Genomic DNA, 25,451 nt, shown 5'->3' with positions numbered 1-25,451 from the left:
AGCAGAGTTCTTCTTTTCGAGGCTTGCTTAAGCCAGAAGTGGCTATGAGTCAGCCTGGTGCCCCAGCAGATGCAAGCAGAAGCCAGCCAAGAAGGTTCTAGAAAAGTGTTCACTTTCTGGATCTTAACTTTTACATTGCCAGTGTTATTGTTACTGTTATATTATTGTTTGTTTGTTTCGGTTTTTCGAGACAGGGTTTCTCTGTGTACTTTGCGCCTTTCCTGGAACTCATTTGGTAGACCAGGCTGGCCTCGAACTCACAGAGATCCACCTGGCTCTGCCTCTCGAGTGCTGGGATTAAAGGCGTGCGCCACCACCGCCCGGCACGTTATATTATTGTTAAGAGCTGTGACTATTATTAGTTCTTATTACCAACTCAGTCTCCGCCAACCAGTCCCCCATGCCTGCTCTAAAGAGGACATGGGGCCTGAAGTCCTGGTGATTGTGTAGTTAGTGGCCCAATAAAGGGGATCATCGAAACGGTGGTGGTGGTGGTGGTGGTGGTGGTGGTGGTGGTGGTGGTGATGGTGGTGGTGGTGATGGTGGTGGTGGTGATGGTGGAGGTGGTGGTGGTGATGGTGGTGGTGGTGGTGATGGTGGTGGTGGTGATGGTGGAGGTGGTGGTGGGTAGTGATGGTGGTGGTGGTGGGTAGTGATGGTGGTGGTGGTGGTGGTGGTGATGGTGGTGGTGGTGGTGATGGTGGAGGTGGTGGTGGGTAATGATGGTGGTGGTGGTGGTGGTGGGTAGTGATGGTGGTGGTGGTGGTGGTGGTGGGTAGTGATGGTGGTGGTGGTGGTGGTGGTGATGGTGGTGGTGGTGGTGGTGGTGGTGGTGATGGTGATGGTGGTGGGTAGTGATGGTGGTGGTGGTGGAGGTGGTGGTGGTGGTGGTGTGTGTGTTACTGGGGTTGCACACAGATCTGCACATACACTAAACAAACACTACACCACAAAACCACATCCCCATGCCTCCAGATTTCCTTCATAGTGAGGAAGGATCCCTGTAAGGTGAGCTTCCTGTTTTCCATCCTAACACAACCATGACAGATAGAGGGAAGTGAACGCTGTGCCTCTCTGTGCACCTGTCTGATTCAGCTGGGGTGGATTTCCCACCTTCCTGTATCATTGGTCCTCATCCAGAGGGGATGGGCTTTCTCTGTGGTCCCTTTCTATTCGTATGAAAACTGCTTAATCTAGTTCTTAGGGCCCTGCCTACCTGGGTGGACTCAGGAAGTCTGAGTAATGAACAGATGACAAAGAGGAAGACATTCCCCTCCTAGCCAGGCTGCCTGCCTTTCACACCAAACTCACCAGCTTGTTGACACAATATCACTAATCCTCATTCATTGCTCCTGAGCTCTACCTTGCTTTCTCAGCATTCCCTCTGCAAAGTCCTTAACCTCCCAGCATCCTTCTCCCCGATGTGTGGATAACGATCCCAAGGAGGCCAAGTGTATGAATCATTTTCCGGAATTAGTCAAAACCCAGAACATTCAGATTGATCATTAATGCCCACTCTCCCCAGCACCTCTTCCTCCAACCATCCTTCCCACATCTTTGACTTCATCCCCTTCCCTGTGGGGAAAGGAGCAGAGTCATGCAAGCAGAATTCAGAGAGAGCCTGTGGCATGAATTTTATTGGGAGTAAGGGTGCCAGCGCCAGAGCAGGCTACTCCTGGTTGATCTTGGAGGCGGGTGGAGGCTTGTGTGAGTAGGTGAGGCAACACAGGGAAGCGTCTGGACACAGGTGCATGAAGGTTTCTTGCCTCATGCAGTAGTTCCGGCAAGCCCCTTGGCCATTCCAGCACTTTTTGAATTCGCTGCTTCCTGTGTGGAGGAAGACCACAGATCAGAGAACAGTCCAAGGTGGACTACAGATTAGGCCATGCGCTGGTGACAGGTTAGCTCTCTGGTCATTTGTTAGACCACAAGTCGTAAATGAGAGCGCTGAGCCATCATGGAGCTTACAGATCTCGTTCTAGGTAAGCCAGTGAGTCACAGGTTAGACCACCGGTTAAAAGAATAATTTCTTGTCCAGGTAAAAACACCCACCAGGTACACTCTTAACACTTCTCTTAGCAGCACTATACAATTGCTTTGGTCTCATTTCCAATGCCTGTTATAATGGTAGAGAAATTCAGGCTCATGGGGATCAATAACCTTAATGAAATCATAGTCATATGGCAAAATCAGAGCGAAAACCCAAAAAGCCTCCGTTGCACAAACTGCCCCCGGCACAAAGGGACCTCTTTAATGTCAGGGTTTAGTGTGAGAGTTTCCACCCATAGAAAGGGCAAGGCTTTGGAGACCTTGATCTTCTTTTGGGGGGTCATGGCATGGATGGAGCCTATCGTTTATTCACTCAACAAGTATGGAACAGTGGGGATACCATGATTTGAAGTGAAAGAAAGTGCAGAGAAGGCAGTTAAGGATGGAGCAAACACTTAGAGCTTGTGCTAAGTGCCCCATGGAGCCAGGAGCCTGTGGTGGCCAGTTGGAGCAAAAGCAGGTAAGAGGGGAAACCAGGAGCACTCAGGTTTGTCTGGGACAGCGCATTACAGACATGTGACATCAGGTAAGAAGAGAGCCCGCAGAAGTAGGAGGTGGGAATGGAAGGCATCCCCCCATCTTCCTGGACTGAGAGACCCCACTGTGTTCTCTGCGGATGCTGCCGGCCCCATGGGTGTATGATTACTAGCCCTTCTGATCCTGCCTTGCAGCCCAGCAGAGACCCTTAGAATGACCCAGAAATGGCCCCACAATCTCTAAGAGTCAGTCTGAAGATGGTGTGTGACTAATGGTGAACAATGCCGTGTGAACCTGGCTCTGTCATTTCCCAGGTGAGTAACCTCGGCCCTGGATACCACTCTCTTTCAGAGGGTAGTCATGGGAACCAGGCACATTGTAAATGGTCAGTAAGCAGGAACTGAGGTTATCAGGGTGAAACTCAGGTGACCAAGGCTACCAGCATCCATTCTAGGGCATTTCCCTCACTTTCCAGGTAGAGAAAGGGGCTTGCCCCAGACCACTGAGCTATGATAGCTTTAGAAATGGATCTCTTACCTATAGTCAATACCCTTAGCATAGCATCACCTTTGACCTTCCAGCTCAGAGCTGGGACTTCCACCACACAGCATGCCCATTCATCTGCTCTCAATTCCTTGTTTCTGCAGCTTAGGGCTTAGCCTCCCATGCTTGTGTGTGTCCCACTCCGGCATCACTGGCCCCCTCTGCTGTTCACCGCTTGCCGTTCCCACAGCCTTCCTTGTATCCTCTGTTCCCTCAGAGCTGTGCTCAAGCCTGCCTTCTACAAAATGGTATAGTGCGAGGTAGGGCAAGGTATAACGAAACAGAGCTGGTTCACATTCCTAAGTGCTGTGGCAGTATCATGGCGTATCTCTTCAAACCATTTTCTACCTCCGCTTAAAATGCCTTACAATAAATGTCTTCAAAACTCATCTCACTATATTACTCTCTATATTTTTCAGGTGTTAAATTTGTCTGTAATAAACTCACCTTGTGGGAGAGGGGCATAGGTCAGTGCTTGAACATGTATTTAACAGATGTGAAGTCCTGGGTCCCATCTCCAGAGGAAGGGAGGAAAGAAATATAACCTTACCTGTTCACTACATCATTCCCTGTTTATGCATATTTTATGTTTTTTCCAAAACAGAAGTTTTCTTAATTTTTCTCTCATCCTTTGTTTACATTTTGGCATTTTCCAAGCCAGGAGGTCCAAAGTGGCCTTGAACCCTCAATCCTCCTGTGTCAGCCTTCCAAGTACTGGGATTACAGGTGTATCTATCACACTCAGATCAAAATAAAAGGGGTTTAAACACTGGGAGGATTGCTCATTGGTTAAGCACACTTACTGCTCTATCAGAGGACGAAGGTTCAGATCCCAGCACCCACATTAGACAGCTCACATAAGTGCAAATAACTCCAGCCCCACGGAGTATGATGCTCACTCCTGGCCTCTGTGAGCCTGAACACATACTTGCACAAACACACATACACCAACATACACAGCGAAAGAACCTAAGTCTTTAAAAGTTTAAAGAGCTGGTCAGAGGCCCTCTGGCACCGTCCATGCCCACGCCACCCACATAGCACTCTAACAGTCAGCTTGCCTCTATTATTCTTACATCTGTCACCTAACAGGTTACCTGTCTGCCTGTTGTCTGTTCCCACCAATCCAGCAATCATAATAGTGCATGGTTTTCAAGTGAGTTCCTGTTGAGTGGTTCCCATTTTACAGACTAGAAAACTGAAGTGCAGGTTATACGTTGCCCACAAATTAGTGGTGGGACCAGAACTTAAATATTAAGTTGGTCTCCTGGTGCACACATACACACACACACACACACACACACACACACACACACACACACACACACGATTACCTGGTGGCACATGACCCAGGGTCAGGAGAGCTACAAGGAGCAGAATCCATTGTGCCATGGCCACCAAGCTCCTAGGAGGCCTCCGGGATCAAGCAAGTCAGGAGAAGAATCCAGCATACAGTCTTGCTGCATACCCAGCTTTTATGGGCTGCTGAGTCATGGGCAACAAGCCCAAGTGGGAGGATGCAGTCACGTGGTCCCAAGGCTGTTTAGCTCTCTCATGGCCAGCTCTGAGTGGACTAGTCAGCCACATCCTCCAGAGGCTGCAAGGCCCTGGGGTCCATCTGAGATGAGTGGGGAGGGAAAAGAAAAGAATCTTCACAGCTGGGAGAGTAAGGAAATAGTTGAGAAAGGCCAGCATCTTCCCATGTGATGGAATACTGACTGTCCACTTGACAGCATCTAACATCACTAAGGAGACCAACATTTAGGTTTGCCTGTGAGCAAGTTTCTAGTTGGAGGTGGGAAGGCTCACTCTAAATGTGAACAACCAGTCGATGGGCCAGGATTGTCCTGGACTGGATGAAAAAGAGAAAGGGAGCTGAGAACCAGTGTCCCTCTCCCTCCTCGCCCCCTCCTCCCCATCCTTCCCCCTTCCTCCCCTCTGCCTCACACTCCTGCTGCCTACCCTAACTAAGCTGTACCCTCAAACTGTGAGACAAACAAGCCCTTCCTCCCTTGGCATGTTGCCAGAACAGTGACAACGGTAACCAATCCCCCCCTAACCACTGCCAGACCTCAAACAACCACTTAACCTGGAAGAGACTGGGCTGCCATCTACAAGAGAGTGACAAGCATCCTTTTCTCTCTTCTTTAAATTAAATACCACCAGGGCGGTGGTGGCGCATGCCTTTAATCCCAGCACTGGGGAGGCAGAGCCAGGCAGATCTCTCTGAGTTCGTGGCCAGCCTGGTCTACCAAGTGAGTTCCAGGAAAGGTGCAAAGCTACACAGAGAAACTCTGTCTCAGAAAAAAAAATTGTCTGCATGTATGTATGTGCACCATGTGTACACATGGTGTCTGCAGAGGTCAGATGTGGGAATAGATCCCCTGGAACTGGAGTTAGGGGTGGTTGTGAACCACGGTGTGGGTGCTTAGAACCTAACCTGGGTCCTCTGCAAGAGCAGCAAGTGTTCTTAACCACTGAGCCATCTTTCCAGCCTCTAATCCCATGAAAATGGAAAAACACTTACCTCATAGAGAGCTATAACTACCTTCGGAGCAATGAATGAAACAAGGTTCTCCAAGGGTAGCCCCTGGAACAGCAAACCCTGCCTGAGAGAAATGAGAACCCCCTAGCCGTACCCCATATTTCTGAATCAAAGAGCCATGAAAGTCTTCCAGGGTTTTCGAAGACATCACTACAGACGAAGCCACCAGGATAATACAGGCACAGCGCTTAGCCTGGCATCTGGTACATAATCGTCTAGGTTACATCATGAAAGATGAGAAGGGAAAGGGTATCCCGGCAGAGGGAGCAGAACAGGCCCGGAAGCACAGGTCACAGCAGTGAGACCTACTTAAAAGAGGCTGGGATGGTGCCGGCCACGATGTCTTAAATACCAAGTTCAGACTTCTATGTCAGACAAAACCATGTTCATTTGTCTGTATGTTTTAGCAAGTTTACCTCCAGTTACTTTTTCCTTGGGAGTTAAAACAGGGCCACGCTCTATGAGTTTTATCTATATAAGCCCCAACAACAGATGTCTGGAGGCCACACAGCTGGAAAGTTTCCAGGTGGTGGTCCTGACCAAATTCCATGTTGGTCAGTATTTAAATTCTTAGTAAAAGCTTGATTAAATTGGGGAAGAGAGGGGGGGAAAAAGGCAGGCTGGCCTAGAACTTCCTATGTAGCCCAGGCTGACCTGGAACTCACAATCCTCCCACTTCAAATCTCAAGTGCTGGAATTCAGATGTGCACCGCCACATCCAGCAGATTACAATTTTAAATCAAGAGACTGAAACCCAAAGAGGGGAGTGGACTTGTGGAAGGCCCCACAGTGACACAGTGACAGAGCCAGCACTGGAAGCGGGTCACTGTCCTCTCAGACTGCTTAGGGTGCCTGTCCAGCACAGCCCATCCTGCAGGTAGACAGGCAGGCTGAGGCAGCCAAGCCATATGTTAGAAGCAAATCACATTTGTGTCTTTGCCCAGTGCCAGAATGTATTGAATAATGATAAATCCACCAGCTCTATCCATTTCATTGGATGCAATTTACCAGGCAGCGCTCCCATTTGACAATTGGCCCTTGGCAATCTCAGGTTCTTTTATTCCAATCTTATTAATATTACAGTTCACACAATTTTATGCATGGCTGTCTATACAGCTCTATATCTGTGTGTGTGTATGTGTGTGTGTGTGTGTGTGTGTGTGTGTGTGTGTGTGTGTGTTATAGAGTAGCTACAGGGAGGTAAAGCAGCCACAGAGTTTAAGGGGTATTAGTGGAAGGAAGCAGAGGGCAGATAGGACCAGAGAAGTCACTGCCAGTGTTTAGACAACATACTAACAACGCAAGTGGAGAGCCACTGGGGGCTCACAGAGCCCAGACACAGGCTTGAGCTGTGAGCCAGACAGGCAGGCAGGACCAGTCTGGCCAGATGAGTAGATGGACAGTGGATGAATGAATGGTAATTCAATAAGGCCACGTCAAATGGTGGAGACTCTGCTGAGCTGAGACCCTGGATAACTGGGATAACTGAGAGAGCTGTTGGTCCCTACAGAGAGAGAGAAAGAGAGAGAGAGAGAGAGAGAGAGAGAGAGAGAGAGAGAGAGAGAGAACACGTGCTAGTGCAGGTGGTCACATGACAGGTCTGTGGGGATGTTGCCATGGCTGCATCACTTGTCCTTTTTACGGGGTCCAGGTGAGGGTGCTGTGCCCTTCGCTAATCTGGTGTTCTGTGTGTTTTTACGCTTCAGTCTTCATACAGCGATGAGCCTGGATGGTCCTAGTCCGATTTGATAAGCTAATAGAGGGTGCCTTTTCCCTTAGGGGACCAAATTGTCTATTGGTCTCCACCTCGTGGACGGTGCTGGACCGGTGGTAGTGTGTCTATATGCCACTCTGCAGGTGCAGTCCAAATGAAGCCAACTGCCACTTGGTAAAATGGGATCACCCAAGGCGGCACAGCCTGAAAGCCACTGTCCTACTGAAACTTGAAGCCGAGCAGAGCCTCGTCTCCAGACTGCGGAAGAGAGGCAGACCCAAGAGAGTTTGTCACTGTGGGGGCTGAGCCAGCCTGCCCTGCTGTGTGGATCGGTTCCAAGCCAGGCACCTGGAGCCCCTCAGCCATGACCAGGAGCCCCACCCACAGGTACAGAGTGGCCTTCACAGCATCCCCTCTCCCCACACACACCTGAACCTCTCAAGAGCTAAAGAGGCTCCGGGCTCAAACAGCTTGAATCCTAGCACTTGCGGCCCGCTTCTTCCTCCCTCCTTTGCCAAGATCAGTATCTTTCCTGCTCCTATAGGTTTAAATGAATAACGCACTGATAGATAGATTGGACCAGTGAGATGGCTCAGTAGGTAAAGGCACTTGCTGCCAAGCCTACGGTCTGAGTTCAATCCCCCAAACCCACTTGGTAGAGGGAAGGAGAAAGCCAACCCCAACAAGTTGTGCTGTGGCATCTACACAGGTGCCATGCACACTCTCCCTACCCACCTCCCAAGAAATAAATGTGTTTTTTAAGTATTTTTAAAAGTGGATAGTAAACTAAAAGACAGATGCTTTAGTCCCTGGTAATCACCAGCAAAGTGGATGATGAGTGAGTTAATGATAGCAGAATCAGACATTCTGAACTCTTCACTACAGACTACATAGGCTCTCTCTTCCTCCAAGGCCCCTTTCCAAAATTAACCCTCCACCCAGAGCTTTCTCAGTGTGTTCTGTGAATTATCCGCATCAGTTACCACTTGGGCATTTGTTTAAAACGCAGACTCCTGAGCCCGGATCCCAGTCCTGCCCAATCGCCTCCCTTCGGAGGTGGAACCTGGGACTCTGAACGCGGACCAAGTTCACACTGAGGCTTCCTTCCGTCCAAGGCTGAAGTTGGTGTACCCGGTAGGTGGACACAGAGGGACACCCAGACCCAGGAATAAACTCCCTTTCCGGCACCCCATTCCCACACGGCCACCCCCACGGGGAGGACTGGAGGCGGAGGTCTGCAGGGCTGGGACCCGGGCTGCCTTGACAGGGCGGGGCCGCACGGGGCGGGGTGGCTCAGGACCGGGCGGGACCGGCCCGAGGGGCTGCTTACCGAAACCGGGGGATAACGGAGTACCCAGCAGCTGGAGTAGCGGGGACTTGGACCCTTCACGCGTCAAGGTAAACTTGCCTGTCCGGGCGGAGTTCTCTGGTCGCCTGCATACAGTGTGGTCCGAGGACTGGGAGCCTCGAACCCGCGTCCCGGAGGGTGCGGGTGGGCAGACTTGGAGCCTCCAAGGGTAGGGAAGCCTGGCACAGGGGACGCTACCACAACGCCCGAGCGCCCCAGGGCTTGGGATTCACATCCAGGACAACGAGTTGGGAAAGTTCCAGCCCAGACTCCCCGAAAGGGCACTTGAGTCCCGAGCCCGGTAGGCTCCCCGTCCTGCACCTTGTTCACCAAACCAGTTGCTGGGTCCCTCGCGGATCCTGTCCCCCCAACAAAAGCTGGAGGCCATGGCGCCAGCGGCTCCTGAATTTTTCACGCAGGGGCGGGCCGGGCACGCCGTTCCCATGGCACCAGGGCACTCGGGTTACAGCCAGAGAGATCCCCGGAGCCCCTCGCCCTTGTGGGGCACCAACGCGCCCCGCCCTTCCTCTTCAACTCTGCCCGGGGTTATCAGGCAGCCGGAATAAACTTCCCAGAGGCCCCAATCCTCCTCAGCGTCCCCCAACCCTAAACAAGTGAAGGAGACCAATGGGGAAGGGGGTGGGGCGGTCAGATGCTCTCTGTAAGGAGGGTCTCAAATCCTCAAGCCGAGGGACCAGTCGGGGTAGGCAGCAGTGCTATCACTGCTTTAGATGTCCCAGCTTGCTGCAGCCTCTCTGCCTGTCTGTGTCATGGGGAAAGGGTCATCCTTGGAATTTGGGAATCTGCTTCTGGGTGTGTACATCTGTGTGTGTTCACAGCCTGTGCGCTCGCCCCTTCTAGGCGGACCCGGGTGGACTCTAGGTCTGAAGCCAGCAACCCCCAACCCCAAGGAGCTGAAGAGCCTCCCCCCAGTTGAACCAGAGAGAACTCTGGAAGTCATTTCCACAGTTTATCAGAACCCAGAGAAGGGACTCGGACTCGGGCCCCGGACTTACTGCCCAGCCCCCTTCTTTTGGAAGGAAGGAGCCAGGGAAGAGAGAGACCTTCCCACTGAGGATGACACTCAACACCCAACAGGAAGCGAAGACCACCCTGCGCCGTCGGGCCAGTACTCCACTACCCCTGTCATCCCGGGGCCACCAGCCTGGCCGCCTGTGTACAGCAGCCGCTACTCAATCCCAGCATCCCCGACTGGGTCAGTCAGCTTCCCTCAACCCTCCGGTTCGAAAACCTTCCCCAGCCCAGGATGGCTGGTCCTCTGAATCCAGCGACTCTGAAGGCTCTTGGGAGGCCCTCTACCGGGTGGTGCTGCTTGGAGACCCCGGCGTCGGGAAGACCAGCCTGGCCAGCCTCTTCGCGGGGAAACAAGAGCGGGACCTTCATGAACAGCTGGGAGGTAAGAGCCCTGTGGGATGAGCCAGGCTGCGGCCACAGGGCTGCAAAGCTTGTCACCAGGGGCACAGGATTGCAGAGAAGAGGTGTGCAGGTCACACATTGTTCAATTTATACGGGCAGTCACTCATGCTAAGAAGTAGATGGTGCTCATCTAGGGTGGTTCAGGACACAACTGGACAGGGTCCAGAGGAGTGAAATTGGGTGAAAGGTACCTGATTTATCTCCATGTTGTAAAGGGAGAAAATCTGAAACTATGGATATCAGAAAATGACAGGCTTACACCCAGCTCAGAAACTCCCACCCTCAAGTCCTCCTGACTCTACACCTCCCTCCTCTCCCATCCCTCAGCCATCAAGACCCACAACAAAACTAACATTCTTCCCAAACGGAGGCTTCCAGACCTCCAGTTCTGAGCTCCGGACTGCTTGACTCCCCCAAAATTCGTAGAGCACACGGATCAGGAGCTGCAGGACCACAGGCCCAGGGCAATCAGATGCCGGAGGAGGACAGGACGGGAAGATAGGCTTCTGTGGGGCAGGCTTAGAGGACACAGGCTGTGTAGGGAGGGAGTGATTAAACAGGGAGAGGGGGGACCATCTGGCCAGGCCCTTTCTCCAGTCTTGACTTTCCTGGGAGTAACGTTCATATGCTCCCGGGTGTGTTACAGATGGGGAGACTGAGGCCAGAGAGAGAACATGATCTGCCTAAGCAAGAGTCAGAGCAGGCTGGGGAGGATTCCCAGGTTAAGCTCACCAGCTCACATTCCTTCAACTGACAAGCCCCAGATTCTTGCGCCTGCCTGCCATGTGCCAAGTACTATGCTCACAGCTGGGGACACATAGACACGTGATGGGGCTTTTGACCACCAGGAAAGCCAGGATTCCCTACCCCGGGGAAATGGGAAGGGCTCATAAAGGAGCGCTGTTTCTCCAATGGCGCTCCAGCCTGAGATGCTTCTCACCACTTGATTGCAGATGTGTACGAGAGAACACTCTCAGTGGATGGAGAGGACACCACGCTGGTGGTCATGGACACCTGGGAGGCCGAGAAACTGGTACGACACTGTAAGCCTGGTTCGGATGAGGGATGCCAAAACTAATATTAGACGCCTGACTCCTCCTGGGACATACAGAGCAGGGCTGGGGGAGGGGCCTGCCCCAGTGCCCCTCCCCCAAACCTATAGCTTTTCCTAAGGCAGAAGAGCCTCACAGCTCTGCACCACCACCAATTCCCCTCCCAGCAGACATCCCAGAGTGCATTTCTCCCTTTGCATGCTCCTCATCCTATGACCATTCTCACATTTGGCAAAACAAAAAACGAAAACCACTGGATTTGACCCCAAAGCGTCTAAGGGTGAAACACACCTTCCCTTTTTTTTTTTTTATTAGTTGTTAGCTTTGTGCAGTTCATGGACTTACCCTGAGTTTCAGTCTTCTCATCTGATAAATGGGTCAAGCATTCCTTCCTCATCAGCTGATTTTTTTTTCATCTTTGCTACAACTGTTTGTTTACAAAAAGTTCTGGGGATCAAACCCAGGACCTAGAGCCAGCTCTGCATGTGTCTTCCCACCGAGCAAAGTTGTGCCCTAGTCACATCATCGGCTGGTTTTCAAAAACTCTGGTGCAGCCGGGCGGTGGTGGCACACGCCTTTAATCCCAGCACTCGGGAGGCAGAGGCAGGCGGATCTCTGTGAGTTCGAGGCCAGCCTGGTCTACGGATCGAGATCCAGGAAAGGCACCAAAACTACATAGAGAAACCCTGTCTCAAAAAAACCAAAACAAACAAAACTCTGGTGCAGGTCCGCAGTGGTGAGCCGGGTGTGGAGCATAGGCAGGAGTGGAGGACTGTCTGCCGTGACCCTGACTCGAGATAACAGGGGAGGTCGTGACCAGGAAAACTAGGGGTTACCCTCCCTTCCCCCTGCTGGAACAGGAGTGCGATGGTTTTCTTGTCTGAGTTTCTTTCCTCTTGTTACACGGGTAATAAATGCTTATTGTAGGACTTTGAGTAATTAATTGAGGATGAGCTGAGATTATAGCTCAGTATAGTAGAGTATCCATTGTTGGCACGCTCTGAATTACAAGGCTCTGAGTTCGATCCCCAGCACTGCACAAACTAGGTAGGATGGTGCATGCCTATAATCCCAGTAGCTAAAGGCAGAAGGATGCAGTGGTTTAAATCCATCGTTGACTACATGGTGAGTTCAAGGCTAGCCTGGGCTACGTGAGAGGGGAGAGGAGAGAGAAATCAAAACATCATCAGAGATATCCTCTCTCTAAAGGGAACCAGCTGACAAAACCCATTGTCTCCCTCCTGCCTGCCATGTGCCAAGTACTATGTTTACAGATAAGGAAACATGGGACACCTAACAGGGCTTTTTGAGCACAAGAAAAGACACACACACACACACACACACACACACACACACACACATACACACATGAAAACATGAAGGAATGACTAGTTGTGGCACCTTTCCCCTAAACTTAAGCCCCATAAAGAACTCTTCAAGTACAGTGTTGGGCCAGGCTTGGGAGCACACACCTTTAGTCCCAGCACTCAGGCCGCAGAGGCAGGTAGATCTCTGTGAGTTTGAGGCCAGCCTGGGCTACAGAATGAGTTCCAGGACATCTGGCCTGTGTAGAGACTCTGTTTAAAACAGGCAAGTGGGCAGTACTGAGTGGCAGCACCACCACTAATGCCGAAAAAGGGAATAGGGAGCGAGCCGGACAGTTCCTTTTGGTTCTTTTAGAGAGGGCCTCCCCATGTACCTACATTTTGTTAGATTTTTATTGTATATTTTTTTATTTTGTGTGGGAGGGGTGCAAACACATGTAGAAGTCAGAAGACAATCTGCTGAAATCAGTTCTCTCTTCCTACCATACGGGTCCGGGGATTGAACTTGGATCATCAGGCTTGGCAGCGGGCACCTACTGAGCTGTCTCACCAGCCCTCTCAAATTCTTGATCCTCCTGCTTCGGTCACAATTGCAGGCGTGCATCGCCATGTCTGGTATGGCCAATATCTCTCAACAAGTATAAAAGGAAGTGGATAGGGATGAGCATAAAGGTGTTCTTAAAACAGCACCTGGGGTTTATGGAGCACCCCCATTTCCCCCTGATGCTGGGAAGCTCTGACACACATTGTGACATGCAGTGAAAGCTGTACATACCACGTCTAGTTCCCCTTCCGTCGATGAGAAAGCAGGTGTTCAGAGGGTTTAATGTATCCAACGTTCTCAGAGCAGGCAAACTCAAGCCCAGATCTACAAACTCCACAGCTTACACTGGGACTGAGTCCCCATCTGCCCTGGGAGCATCACTTTCTGAACCTTCAGCTTAAAGTTTCATTCCAGGATGCTGAAGCCCCTGGAGGGAATGAGACAGACAGGGAGCCAGCCTCGTGGAACTCGAGGGCGGGTATGGGGAAGAGCTGCTTTCTGGATTCGGTAGAATACTGTGGGCTTGTCAGTGAGTTGGGCAGACCAACCAAAAGCCAGTCATGGAGCCTGCAAGATGGCTAATCCAGGCAAAGGTGCCTGCCACCAAGCCTGCCAACCAAAGATTCACCCCCACAGTGGAAGAAGAGAATCGACTCCTGAAAGCTGTCCTCTGACCTCACCACTGCACCCAGGCTTTTGATTTTTGGTTTTTTGTTATCTTTTGTAATGTGAATTCCAGGAATCAAATTCAGTCAAACTCAGGTCCTCTCATGTGCTTGCAGCAAACACTTCACCAGTGACCTATCCTCTAGGCCCTGAGATGCTACCTCTGTCTGATCCTACCCAGAGGCTATTTGGCCTGAGAACTGATCAATACAGCTGTGGCATGTGCACACTCACCCCTGCCGAGGACCCGACACTTGTCTGTTCACCTTTCCCACTTTCTAGCATCTTCTTCCCTTCCAGTCAGTTCTTCCCACACAGCCATTCCCACCCTAGCGATTAAGACTGCCCCTCCCTTCCTCTGAACTGTTTTCTCACCTGCTGGGCCTGCTCTTCCTTTCAAACCTGCCCTCTGGTTCACTGGGAGCCCTCCCGTACTGTGCAGGCCACCTCTCCTTCCTCCACCACCTTTGTAGCCGCCATCCCAGACCTCCCCACCCCACACTGTACCTCCCCTTCCCACAGTCCGCCTTCTAGAACATGAGCCTTGAAGACAGGAACTAGACCTCCTTAAAGGCTTGAAATCTACACGCCCGGAGCTCGGGCTCCAATAGTCTGGTTTCCTTTCCTTAGCCAACTGACTAGAAAGAGCTTTGCTTCTTAAGTATCCCTTTCCACTTCCATCCCTTTCTGTCCTCACCCCCCACAGGTGACTTTTCAGCTCTCTCTCCAAAACTACTGAGAAAGGCCTCCCTGAATTCCCTCCCTCTCTCTCTCTCTCTCTCTCTCTCTCTCTCTCTCTCTCACACACACACACACACACACACACACACACACACTCTTTATTTTATTAGCAGTTTTGTGTGAGTAGGCATGTTGAGTGTGTGTGATGTGTGTGATGTGTGTGTATGCGTACGGGAACACGCTTTCCATGCACAGATGGTAAGGTCAGAGGACAACTTGTGGACAACCGTGGGATCCAGGAAGCACACCCAGGCTTTCACACCCAGGCTTTCACACCCAGGCTTTCACACCCAGGCTTTCACGGCGAGCACTTTTACCCCCTGAGCCTCTTCCTTTTTTCTCTTAAGTCTGGATTGCAGAAAGACTAAGAACTGTGTCCCAAGACCAAACTAGAGAGAGCTCAATGAGCTAGGACTGATGGGGCAAACTTGTAGGCCCAGCACTCCAGGGGCTGAGGCAGGAGAATTGCTTCAAGGTCAAAACCACTCTGGGCTACAGAGTGAGACCTTGTCAAAAAGAAGAAAAAGGGGGGGGGGGGAAGGGCGGCTGAACAGGCAAAGTTAGACCCCTTTTTGCAGGAGAGGGTCCCCACTCATTGTCTGTCCACGGTCCCCAGCCTGAAGCAGTCACTGGAAGAGGGAAGAAAACAAGGCAGCCCACATCAGATTTTCTGAGCGAAGAAACTGAGGCTCAGAGAACCAGCGGTTTTCCCAAGGTGACACCGGGCGCTATGATAGAATTTGTTCCCCAAATCTATCCAGAACAGAACCTCTACCTTTAGACCAACAAAGCCTCTTTGTCAGCCAGGGCTAGGCACTCTCTGAGGATGGGCCTGGGATCCCTCCCCCGCAGGATGAAAGCTGGAGCCCGGAGTCACGCCTGCCGGCGGGCAGCGCCTACATCATCGTGTACTCCATCGCAGATCGCAGCAGCTTTGAGAGCGCTTCGGAGCTCCGGATCCAGCTGAGGCGCACGCATCAGGCTGACCACGTGCCCATCATCCTGGTGGGCAACAAGGCAGACCTGGCCCGCTGCCGGGAGGTCTCCGTAGAAGGTTAGTTCATTACCCTACACTCCTTCAGACCTCCCTGCCCCTCCCACAGTGCTCACCTCAGTGAAGATCTATGCCCTCCAGCCTGGCCCACTCGCCTGCATCTACCTACCTGGCCTCACCCTCTCTCGCTTCCCAAATCGGTACCCAAGTCCTACAGTCCCTCGCTCCACACCCCAAGCCTCTGTCCTGTCCTGCCATCCCCACTTTGTCCCAGCCAGCTCCTATATTTCTCTAGTCCTGTTCAATCCTTCTTCCTTGACTGCAGACAGAGATTTTCAGAACCACAGCTTACCTTGTGACCTTTGCTTAAAATTCTCCGTCACTCCCCAAGCTGATAATCAGAGACACTCTACCCACACCCCATGCCTACCAGTATAAATTGGGGAGATTATAAATTCAAGCTTTGGAGGAAACACTTAGTGTATTGGCCAGTAATTACAAACCAAAACTTTTAAAGGTAGGTTTAAATTGGATTTACAGTGGGAGAGGAATAGTTTAATAAGTTTCATCTTTCTAGTGGGGCCCACAAAGATTCCTAAAACGGCCCTACTCATGAGGTCAAATCTTCCCAGCCTCATTCTGCTGAGTATCAGTCAGTCCCTAGACTGAGCTGATGTCTCAAAGCTCCGTAGATTTGCCCCTGGGTCCCGTGACACCTGGGAAATCGCTCGCAAGCCTTTAATCTCAGCACTCAGGAGGCAGAGGCAGGAGGATCTCTGTGAGTTCAAGACCAGCCTGGTCTAAAGAGCTAGTTCTAGGACAACCAAGGCCACTCAAAGACATCCTGTCTTGGGGGGGGGTGAGGGGTGGGGGGAATGCTTCCTGTGTCTGAACACACCTCTTACCACCTTTATCTCGGCCTCTGTCTATGGCTCCGCCCCCTCAGAGGGACGCGCCTGCGCAGTGGTGTTCGACTGCAAGTTCATCGAGACTTCAGCCACTCTGCAGCACAACGTGATGGAGCTCTTCGAGGGCGTGGTGCGCCAGCTGCGCCTACGCCGCCAGGACAGCATGGCCCCAGAGGCACCTTCACCACGACGACGGGCCAGCCTAGGCCAGCGCGCCCGCCGCTTCCTGGCACGCCTGACGGCACGCAGCGCACGGCGCCGGGCACTCAAGGCCCGCTCCAAGTCTTGCCACAACCTAGCTGTGCTCTGAGGCCAGCGCCTCTCCGAGGTGATGGGACACTGTGGTGCCACCAGGGCCAAAGGTGCGTCCTCTGGAGTCTGCGTGGTGGACCTTGCCTCTTGCCAGGATGGCCAGAGAACATCGCCAGGAGCCGGGGCTTTGAGGACCCTTCCTCCTTGGGGACGTGATGAGTGAACTATAGGGCTGTAAACCCAAGCTAGGCACAAGTAGGGTTTTTTTTTTTTTGGGGGGGGGGGTTGTTTGTCTTTTGTTTTTGTTTTACAAGGTGGATGTCTTTTTGTTAAAACACTTCCTTGTCCCTGGGCTGTGATCAACCCTCAGAACGTTCTACAATAGGCCAGTCCAGAATGTCCTATCTGATGCATGGACCTCTCTCCCTAGGTTCTTCTAGGGGTCTCCACCTCCTCCCCAAACATCTCACTCAACTGTAGACCGGTTTAGCCTGCTGGTTTTGATGTCTTGGGCAATCAATAAAGTCGGTGAATTAATTGTATGCTCAGGCCCTCCTCCCAACTGCTGGATTTAGATTCTACCCCAGGCCCTTGAGACAGACACGCTGTGGATCACGTGAACATCTCAATTCTGAGTGACCCGCTATTTGCTCTTTAACTCATTTTCTAGATTCTAAACCACAAAATGTCGTCTCTCTAGAACTCATCCTGGCGCTGTAATTGCTGCTGACTGTGCCAAGCTGTCACCCTGTCACGCATACTAGGAAGCTGTACCATGGAGCTGCACAGCCAGCCTCTGGGGTGTGTGTGTGTGTGTGTGTGTGTGTGTGTGTGTGTGTGTGTTCGTATTCGGTCTGCATAATGCCCAAGAGCAAAGTGTGACTGCTAAACTCTCTTCACTGCTTAGGAACAGGAGGTTCAGAGAGGGAAGGCAGGAGCCCAGAAACACACAGCTGCTCTAAGTGAGGCCACCGAGATTCCCCTTGCCACAGGCCTCTTTAGGAAAGGGGTAAGGTGACTAGCTCAGTCGATAGAGCTAAGATGAGGTCCTGAGTTCCATGGCTAAAACTCAGGCAAAGAGCCAGCCCGGTACTACAATCCTATAATCCCAGCACCTAGGAGGCAGAGACTAGTGGATCCCGGGAACTCACAGACCTGCCACCCTGCCATATTTGAGGAGCCTGAGGCCAGTCAGAGGCATTGTCTCTGAAAACGAGGTGGGCAAATGACCTCTGACTATACACACACATAGAGTGACAGGCGATACAGGTGTGATTGAGGGTTCATGGCACAGTGAGGTCATTAGTTTAAACCTACCACTGAAGAAAAAGAGGGGGGAAATGTTAAAAGTATGAGGGAGGTGGGAATAGGGGCACATGCGCATAATCACAGAACTTGGGAGGTTGAGGCCGAAGAATCCAGAGTTCAAGGCTAATCTAGCCCACCAGGGAAGGGAGAGGGTGCATACCCATAATCTCAACATGCAGGGAACACAGAGGCAGGAGTATCTGCCTGAAACTTCAAAGCCATCTTGTTCTACAAAGCTAGTTCCAGGCAAGCCAGATCTATATAGCCCAAGTGCTAGCTCCACACAATGGGAGGACGTAGATTTTCCAACACAACTTTGCATATAATTTAAGGGGGCTGGCATGAATTCCATGGAACTCAGTCTATTAATCCCAGGATAGACGCTAATTTGGTTCAGCGCATTCATTTTCCAAATGTGGAAAGTGAAGCCCCGAGAGGAGCAGAGAGCCCTCCAGGGTCACCAGTCAGTGAGTTCCAGGCCCCCAGGACCCAGCCCCTTCCTCTGACCTCTCTTGGCTGTGAGGGATGAAGGAGGCAGTGAGGCTTCCCACTTGGCTGGGGACCCATCTGGGTGTAGGGGTCAGGTCAGGAGTTTCCATTTCGGTAGGATGGGGGAGGTGAGACTGTCACTACTTCCAGAAGAGAACAAGATGCAAACTGTTTGGATCATCCGTCCTCTGACTCGGACACCCCTGCCTCCAACCAACTGTGCCCCCCCCCCCCAACTCCTGGACCCGGCACGAGGTTACCCATGGCCCAGTCCAGAAGATGAGTTGCAGAAGAAAAGAAAGAAAAAAAAAAACATGCCCTGGGGTGTCTGGTTCCCCCGGGTTCACCAACTCACTGGCCACCAGTCATGCCCAGGAAGCAGAGGAGGGTCTCCCCACGCGAAGTTGTCTCCGGCCTGCGGTCGAGATTGGGGGTGGGAGGCTGGAGCTGTGGAAAGTTGGCAGAGGCCGCCGGCAGCAGCCGGGAGAGTGGAAAAAATGATATCAAACCCGGAAAAATGCAGGCCGGATGGAGGGCCGGGTGCGAGGGCGGGAGGAGGGGGAGACAGCGGCTTGCACTGAGAACCCAAAGCGAAGGCTGACAGGGAGTTTCCCAGCAGGCCTCGGGCACCCGTGGACAAGCCCTGTTCTTCCCTCCGTTCTCGCTCCACAGGTATTTGTTGAGGGTCCACTGTGTGCCAAGGCCGAGAGCCACGCCCTCGGGAGACGCTGCTGGCTGCCTGGAGCTCACCCTGCATGGTTGGAAGGTGGGCTAGAGAACAACCAAGCGGATAAAGGAATCACAGGGGAAAGCGGCCATCAAGGAAGGCCCCTCAGTTCACCCGTGAGGAGAGGTGAAGCCATTCAGAATGGAAAGGAAGCCAGGATGGGGAAAGGGTATGTGGACAGCTGGGGAGCCTGAAGCCAGGGGTCTACATCTGAACTCCGTTCCTTTCCCTGTCTTCGTGACTCATTTCCCCCCACTATAAAATAAGAGGTATGACAATCCCCTGCCCCAAACTTGACTCGAGGATTAAATGTTTTAAGATGCATAAAATGGACAGACAGCTCAGTGCTGTACGTATAAAATGGGGAGACAGCTCAGTGCTGTACAGGCTCAAGGACCCAAGTTCCATCCTCAGAACCCATGCCAAAAACTAGATACCACGGCACAGGCTTGTGATCTCAACACTGAGGAGACAGACGTGCTGACCCCGACCTTCACCGGACCACCATCCTAGCTTACTCTGTGAGCTGTCGGTTCCAATGAGACCCTGTCTCAAATTTACAAGGTGAGCTGAGGTGGCGCACGCCTTTAGTCCCAGTGCTTGGGAGGCAGAGGCAGGCGGGTCTCAGTTCGAGGCCAGCCTGGGCTACTGAGCGAGTTCCAGGGCAGCCAGGGCTACACAAAGAAACCCTGCCTCGAAAAACAAAACAAGGTGCATGGATGACTGTTGAGACACAATACTGAGGTTTACCTGTAACCTCTACACACATGTGCTATTGCGTTTTAAGATGTTGGAGAAGTCCAGTCTTGAAGGTAAATCAGCCTAAACCGTGAGGATTTGCCTGGAAGTTTTTGATTGGATATGCCACTGGAGGATTTTAGGAAAATTTCTTCCTTGGGTCTCAGTTTCCCCATCTTCAAAAGAAAGGGATTGAATCCAAGCATTTATTATATTTACGTACTCCTGTGTTTAGTTGTCTGTTGTTCCCAGCCCAAGAAATGGAGGCTCACAAGGCAGAAGTTACCTGCTGATTGTCTCCAGCTCCGGTGGTTCTAACGGTGGCTGCCTTCTATGGGCACTCAGTGAATGTTGACAAGATTACTTCACCGACCTGTAAAATGTCCTTCCTGTTCAGACTGTGAGTGTCCATAGATAAGGCAAAGCCGGGGCAGCACATGAGAAAACCACAGCGTACAACCTACCCTGGCTTAGAAAGGCCGTCCTCACCAAAGCAGCTAACCAAGATAGCTACCTCTGACGTCTTTCCGAGGTCAGCGTCAAGGCCTGTGCCTTGTGCGTGTTTTCAGATTTCATCACCGCCCCACGCCCTCTCAGTAGGTACATTTGCAGACGAGCATGCTGAAGTTAAGAGAACCTAAGAAACGGGCCCATCGCCAGTTCAACTCAGCCACTGTCCAGAGGTATCCCGGAGGGGCTGAAGAAACTGAAGACCCAGGAGAGGATAAGCTCTAGATAGTGTAAGAATAACAGCAAATGTCACTTATGCGGTGTGCTAGGTGCTTTCCCATAGGAAACTTTAAGTCCTCAAAACTGGTGATGTGATCACCATGCCAGTTTCAATGTGGAGAAATTGTCCCCAGCCAAGGTTGCACAGTTAGCAAATAGCGCCAGAATCCAAACTAGTGCAGACCAATCCCACAGTGGCTGGGACTCACCTACATCCGCCATTGGTTGGCACTGCAAGCAGAGAAGCTTGTCACGGAAGGAAAGGAGTCTTTGCCCTGCACCTAGTCGCCTGGACTGGGAACAGGGCACAGAACAAAAGTGCTTTGAAAGCCCTCAGCCTCCAGCTGGGCCACTGCATCTCAAAAGGAAAGTACTGTTATGGAAAAATATGATAAAGACTGGGAAGAGGAATGTCTCCCCAGGGGCCCCAAGGCTCCTCTGAGTCCCCATCTTGCTGTGGAGGAGGGTCATGCACTGTGCTGGGCTGATCCAGGAAAGATGAAGGCCACCTGGCTCCTGAGACAACCCAGCCGCTGTTCAGAATACAGAGGCTCCCTGTTGGTAAAACGGTTGGGTTTCTCGGCCCAAACCTCCAGGCTTCTGCCTGGAGCCTCCCGAAGAGATCAAGTTCCCACCACGGCTTCCTGTCTTTGGGTGGTGGGAAATATAGGGTCTCACAGGACCTGGCTCGCCCCTGCCTTCACTCAGCAAACATGGCCAAGAGTCTGTTGCAGTGAAGGCAGACATGGAAATGTGCAATCGCCTGGCTCAGGAAGGAGAGATGTGGGGAAGAAACAACTTTGTGCAGCTCCTTCAGAGCAATTCAGTGTCTCTAGACTCCAGCCACTCATGTGACCTTAGACAAATCAAAATATACAGAAGGGAGAGATTATGGTGGAATTTGTCACATGGTGGTTTCTGTCTCAAGAACTACTTGAACATTCAAATTTAACAGCTTGAAAAAATATACACGTTCCATCTCAATCTGAGCACTGTCCCCATCAGTTCAGGGTTCAGTTAAAAATAACACTAATGATGGGCTGGAAGCTTTGGGTTCACCAAAGTGTGTGGTTTCCTCCACTTCCATCTGCTCCAAGGAGGGGGGAGGGAGCGTTCCCATGCTTCATGGATGAGACCAGTTGGTAGCAAGTACAGGCTTTAGAACTGGAAGACATCAGTATTTGGTCCCATCTAGAAAGCTTGGTCTCTGAGTACCCCCAGACCTCACTCAGCCTCTCTTCCTTTTGGAAGTGATAATTCCAATTCATAACATGAAACGGACTTCGGGGTGCTGGGTATAATGGTGGCTCACACCTTTAGTCCCAGCACTTCGGAAGCAGAGGCAGGCAGATCTCTGAGTCTGAGGCCAGTCTAGCCTATACAGTGAGTTGGAGGACAGCCAAGACTACATAGGGAGACCCCTATCTCAAAAAAATAAAAATTAAAAAATGGAATGAGCCTTAAGTATTTGGATCCACTGAGTAATTCCTTCATCTCTCAGAACTCAGTTTTGTCATCTGGAAAATGAGGGTACTGGCCACCCTTCTCCCTTCCTCTTTTTTGGGGGGATGGGGAGGCTTATTCAGTTTTATGAGTGACAAAGACATTGTGCTGCTTAGTATGTCTGTCCATTTGACACAGACTAGAGTCACTTGGGAAGAGGGGACCTCGGAAGAGGAATTGCCTCCATCAGATTGGCCTATGTGTATGTCTATGTCATTTTTTTATGTTTTTATTTAATTTTCTAAAATTCCATACAATATATTTTGATTATATTCTCTCTCTTACCCTCCCAGATCCCCCTTCTCTATCCACCCAACTTCATGTTCTTTCTCTCTCTTGAAAAAAAAAGGGGCCGGGTGGTGGTGGTGCATGCCTTTAATCCCAGCACTGGGGAGGCAGAGGCAAGCGGATCTTTGTGAGTTCGAGGCCAGCCTGGTCTACAGAGTGATTTCCAGGAAAGGCACAAAGCTACACAGAGAAACCCTGTCTCAAAAAACCAAAAAAAAAAAAAAAAGAGGGGGTGGGGACTAGAGAGTTACTCAGTGATTAAGAGCACTTGTTCTTACAAAGGACTCAAGTTCAAGTCCTCACATACACACAAGGTGACTCACAGCCATCAGTAATTCCAGTCTCAGGGGATCCAATGTCCTCTTCCAGGCAGGCACATGGTACACGGACACACATGCAGGCAAAACACTCATAAACATAGAATAATAAATAAATAATTTTTAAAAGATATTTTCCTACATACATACACACCAAAAAAAGAAGAAAAAAAATAACAGTGGAGTCTGGTTGGCTAGCTACCTAGCACAGAGCCTGCCCTTTCTAGCAGCTATTAATTGCAAATAGCTTCTTGAGTAGATATGAGGCTTTGTATCACTTCCCTTCTCCAGATTCTGTGTGACTTGACCTGTGTAGGTCCTGGGCATGCTGTCATAGACTGAAAGTTCATATGTGCATCAGCCCTGTCAAGTCTGGAAAATGTTGTTCCCTTGATGTTGTCTACCACCTCTCTTCAGGTCAGTGTCAGAACTCAGATTTCTGTTTCTTAGCACAGTGCTTCTCTCACACAGTGAGCACTCTGCACTTTGGTAGTTACTTTCTTTGTTGTTCAATTCATTAAACCTTTTCCCATGTATAAGCTCTCTCTGAAGCATGCTTTTAGACTTTACTTAAACTGTGTTTGTCCTTCAGCTTTACCTTTCATATCTGACATTGTAGTTTTGAGATTCATTTGCACTGATAATTAATGATCGTTCATACTTTTTAGCACTGTACAGTATTCCACTGCATGGCTTACGAACACACAAGATTTGTTTTCATCTTTCTTCACATTGGACTTCCTTTGCTCTAACGAACAGTGCTGCTATGAATGTGAAGTTCCTGTGTCAGACTTCCTTTTTCCATCTTTCCTTTCTGCCATCCTCTTGGTTTGTTTGTTTGTTGTTTTCAAGACAGGGCTTCTCTGTGTAGCCCTGGCTGTTGGGGAACTCACTCTGTAGACCAGTCTGGCCTGGAACTCAGAGATCCACCTGCCTCTGCCTCCTGAGTGCTGGGATTAAAGGTGTGTGCCGCCACCACCTGGCTCTCTCTGCTGTCTTCCAGGAGTCCCAGTTTACCTGGGCTGACCACATTTGAGGTCAATACGGCCACCACAGCTCCAAATATCAAATATGAGCATGACAATTCCAGGAATGTGAGAAAGCTGTTGCCTCCTGGACACACCACTTTCATCATATGGGAGTCTCTCCCAGCAGCTTCTAGCAAGCAGTTTCCCATTGACAGAAGAGAGTCATATGGCCACCTTCAAGCCAGTCACCTATTTGAATTCATCACAATTTGTCCTTGAGCAAAGCTGCCTGAGGGGTCTGACGAGATAGTTCTGCAGGTAGAGGTACTTGCCACTGAGCCTGAAGACATAAATTCAATCCTCAGGATCCACGCAGTGGAAGAGAACCACACACACAAGTTAGATAGATAGATAGATAGATAGATACATACATACATACATACATACATAGGTAGATACATACATATATACATACATACATAGGTAGATACATACATACATACATACATAGGTAGATAAATAGAAAGATAGATAGATAGATAGATAGATAAGCAAACAAATGTAATAAGCAAAGTTACATTCAGGGAAAAGCTACATCTCAAACAACAAAAGACAGAGCCATGTCAGATGAATCATTACTCCCCACCCTGGGCTGCCTTAAAGCTGCCCTGAAATCAGAAAGTCACCATTTCTCATGCCCAGAAACTATGAGTCAGGAACTCACACAGTAAAAAAAAAAAAAAAGTGGGTCTGAGGCAGAACAGAGAGACTGGGAGGCGACGTCAACATGGGAAGGAAAAGGACCCCTCTCTCTGGAGTCTGGCTGGAGCCTCTCGCCAGCTGAGAGTCAAGGATTCCAGCACAATTAGCACCATTTGCTGTGAAGGTGGCCAACATGGAGACAATATTCATTTTACATAGAGGTGAATCCAAATTAACAACTTAAAACAGCAGTGAAGCATGCATACTAGTGTGGCCTGGTTGTCTGGATATTTCCCAAGAACCTCACAAGTAAAGCTAGTACATTTGCTTCCAGCAAAGCTGCCCTGTTTCTGCGGCCCTGTGAGCTGGGCTTCACCTCACCAACTGTAACCCTGTTCGGGAGCTCCTCAGAAATCACCTGTCATCTGTTCACCTCAGAAATCATCTGTCACCTTACTTAAATTCCTTCACAAGTCCTTGAAGATAATGACCTCTGAAGTCACCAAAATCATAACTCTGGCTGTTGTAGAGATAGTGAGGTGTGATGGACCTATGAGAAGAAGCTTATCGCTTCCTACACCAAATTGCCGTCAACTCAGTGGCTTCCAATAGCACAGGTCTATTATTTTACAATTCAGCCAAATTGGGGCACAGGTCTGGCAAGACTAAACACACAGCATCATGGCAGCAGTACCCTCTGGAGGATCTGGAGGAGAAGGCACCTCCTTCTTTTCAGCTCCCAGAGGGCAACCATTTCCCTTGGCTCACAGCCCCCTTGTTATGGCGGTAATGTCAAGTCAAGCTAAGACTCCAACACTGGGACTCCTCTTCTGCTTCCCCTCCCCCTGAGATTATACTGGGCCCACACAGATTACCAGGGATTACCTCCTTGTTTGGTGTGTGTGTGTGTGTGTGTGTGTGTGTGTGTGTGTGTGTGTGTTGGTATCCTGTACATAAATGTGTCAGGTAGCTTCCTGACAGTCACTGAGGAAGTAGAGGCCAACCTGGTCTTCAAAGCCAGTTTCAGGCCAGTCATGGTCATACAGTGAGACCCTGTCTTAGTCTCAAATCAAAACAAAACAGTTGT

At 50.6% G+C, this 25,451-nt stretch overlaps 2 protein-coding genes across 3 annotated transcripts; one reads left to right on the top strand and one right to left on the bottom strand.

Annotated features, from left to right (window-relative positions):
* Nucleotides 1-1,609: 1,609 nt before the first annotated feature.
* Nucleotides 1,610-4,675, bottom strand: Defb124 (defensin beta 124). Its single transcript, XM_036186589.1, has 2 exons — nucleotides 4,404-4,675; nucleotides 1,610-1,827 (listed from the first exon to the last, which is right to left on the bottom strand). The coding sequence occupies exons 1-2, from the start codon at nucleotides 4,459-4,461 to the stop codon at nucleotides 1,670-1,672; spliced, it is 216 nt and encodes a 71-aa protein (XP_036042482.1). The 5' UTR covers nucleotides 4,462-4,675; the 3' UTR covers nucleotides 1,610-1,669.
* A 3,760-nt stretch (nucleotides 4,676-8,435) lies between these two features.
* Nucleotides 8,436-16,873, top strand: Rem1 (RRAD and GEM like GTPase 1). 2 transcript variants are annotated; one of them, XM_036185401.1, is made up of 5 exons: nucleotides 8,436-8,462; nucleotides 9,538-10,093; nucleotides 11,067-11,146; nucleotides 15,294-15,495; nucleotides 16,382-16,873. In XM_036185401.1, the coding sequence occupies exons 2-5, from the start codon at nucleotides 9,754-9,756 to the stop codon at nucleotides 16,651-16,653; spliced, it is 894 nt and encodes a 297-aa protein (XP_036041294.1). In that variant the 5' UTR covers nucleotides 8,436-8,462; nucleotides 9,538-9,753; the 3' UTR covers nucleotides 16,654-16,873. The 2 variants fall into 2 exon arrangements, with proteins under 2 accessions (XP_036041294.1, XP_036041293.1); XM_036185400.1 differs by lacking the exon at nucleotides 8,436-8,462 and adding an exon at nucleotides 8,644-8,726.
* Nucleotides 16,874-25,451: the final 8,578 nt, after the last annotated feature.

The sequence above is a fragment of the Onychomys torridus genome, chromosome 4 (assembly GCF_903995425.1).
Source record: "Onychomys torridus chromosome 4, mOncTor1.1, whole genome shotgun sequence".
In the NCBI taxonomy this organism is placed as follows: domain Eukaryota; kingdom Metazoa; phylum Chordata; class Mammalia; order Rodentia; family Cricetidae; genus Onychomys; species Onychomys torridus.
Note: the sequence above shows the minus strand (reverse complement) of the source record. Positions and strands in the feature narration are given on the sequence as shown.

Bases quoted from the DNA above. Each gene is read 5' to 3' on its own strand.
- Defb124 (XM_036186589.1), bottom strand. From the start codon at position 4,461: ATGGCACAATGGATTCTGCTCCTTGTAGCTCTCCTGACCCTGGGTCAT. The intron at 1,828-4,403 runs GTAATCGTGTGT...TCCTCCACACAG, and splicing joins CCTGGGTCATGTGCCACCAG to GAAGCAGCGAATTCAAAAAG.
- Rem1 (XM_036185401.1), top strand. From the start codon at position 9,754: ATGACACTCAACACCCAACAGGAAGCGAAGACCACCCTGCGCCGTCGG. The intron at 10,094-11,066 runs GTAAGAGCCCTG...ACTTGATTGCAG, and splicing joins CCTTCATGAACAGCTGGGAG to ATGTGTACGAGAGAACACTC. The intron at 11,147-15,293 runs GTACGACACTGT...CCTCCCCCGCAG, and splicing joins CCTGGGAGGCCGAGAAACTG to GATGAAAGCTGGAGCCCGGA.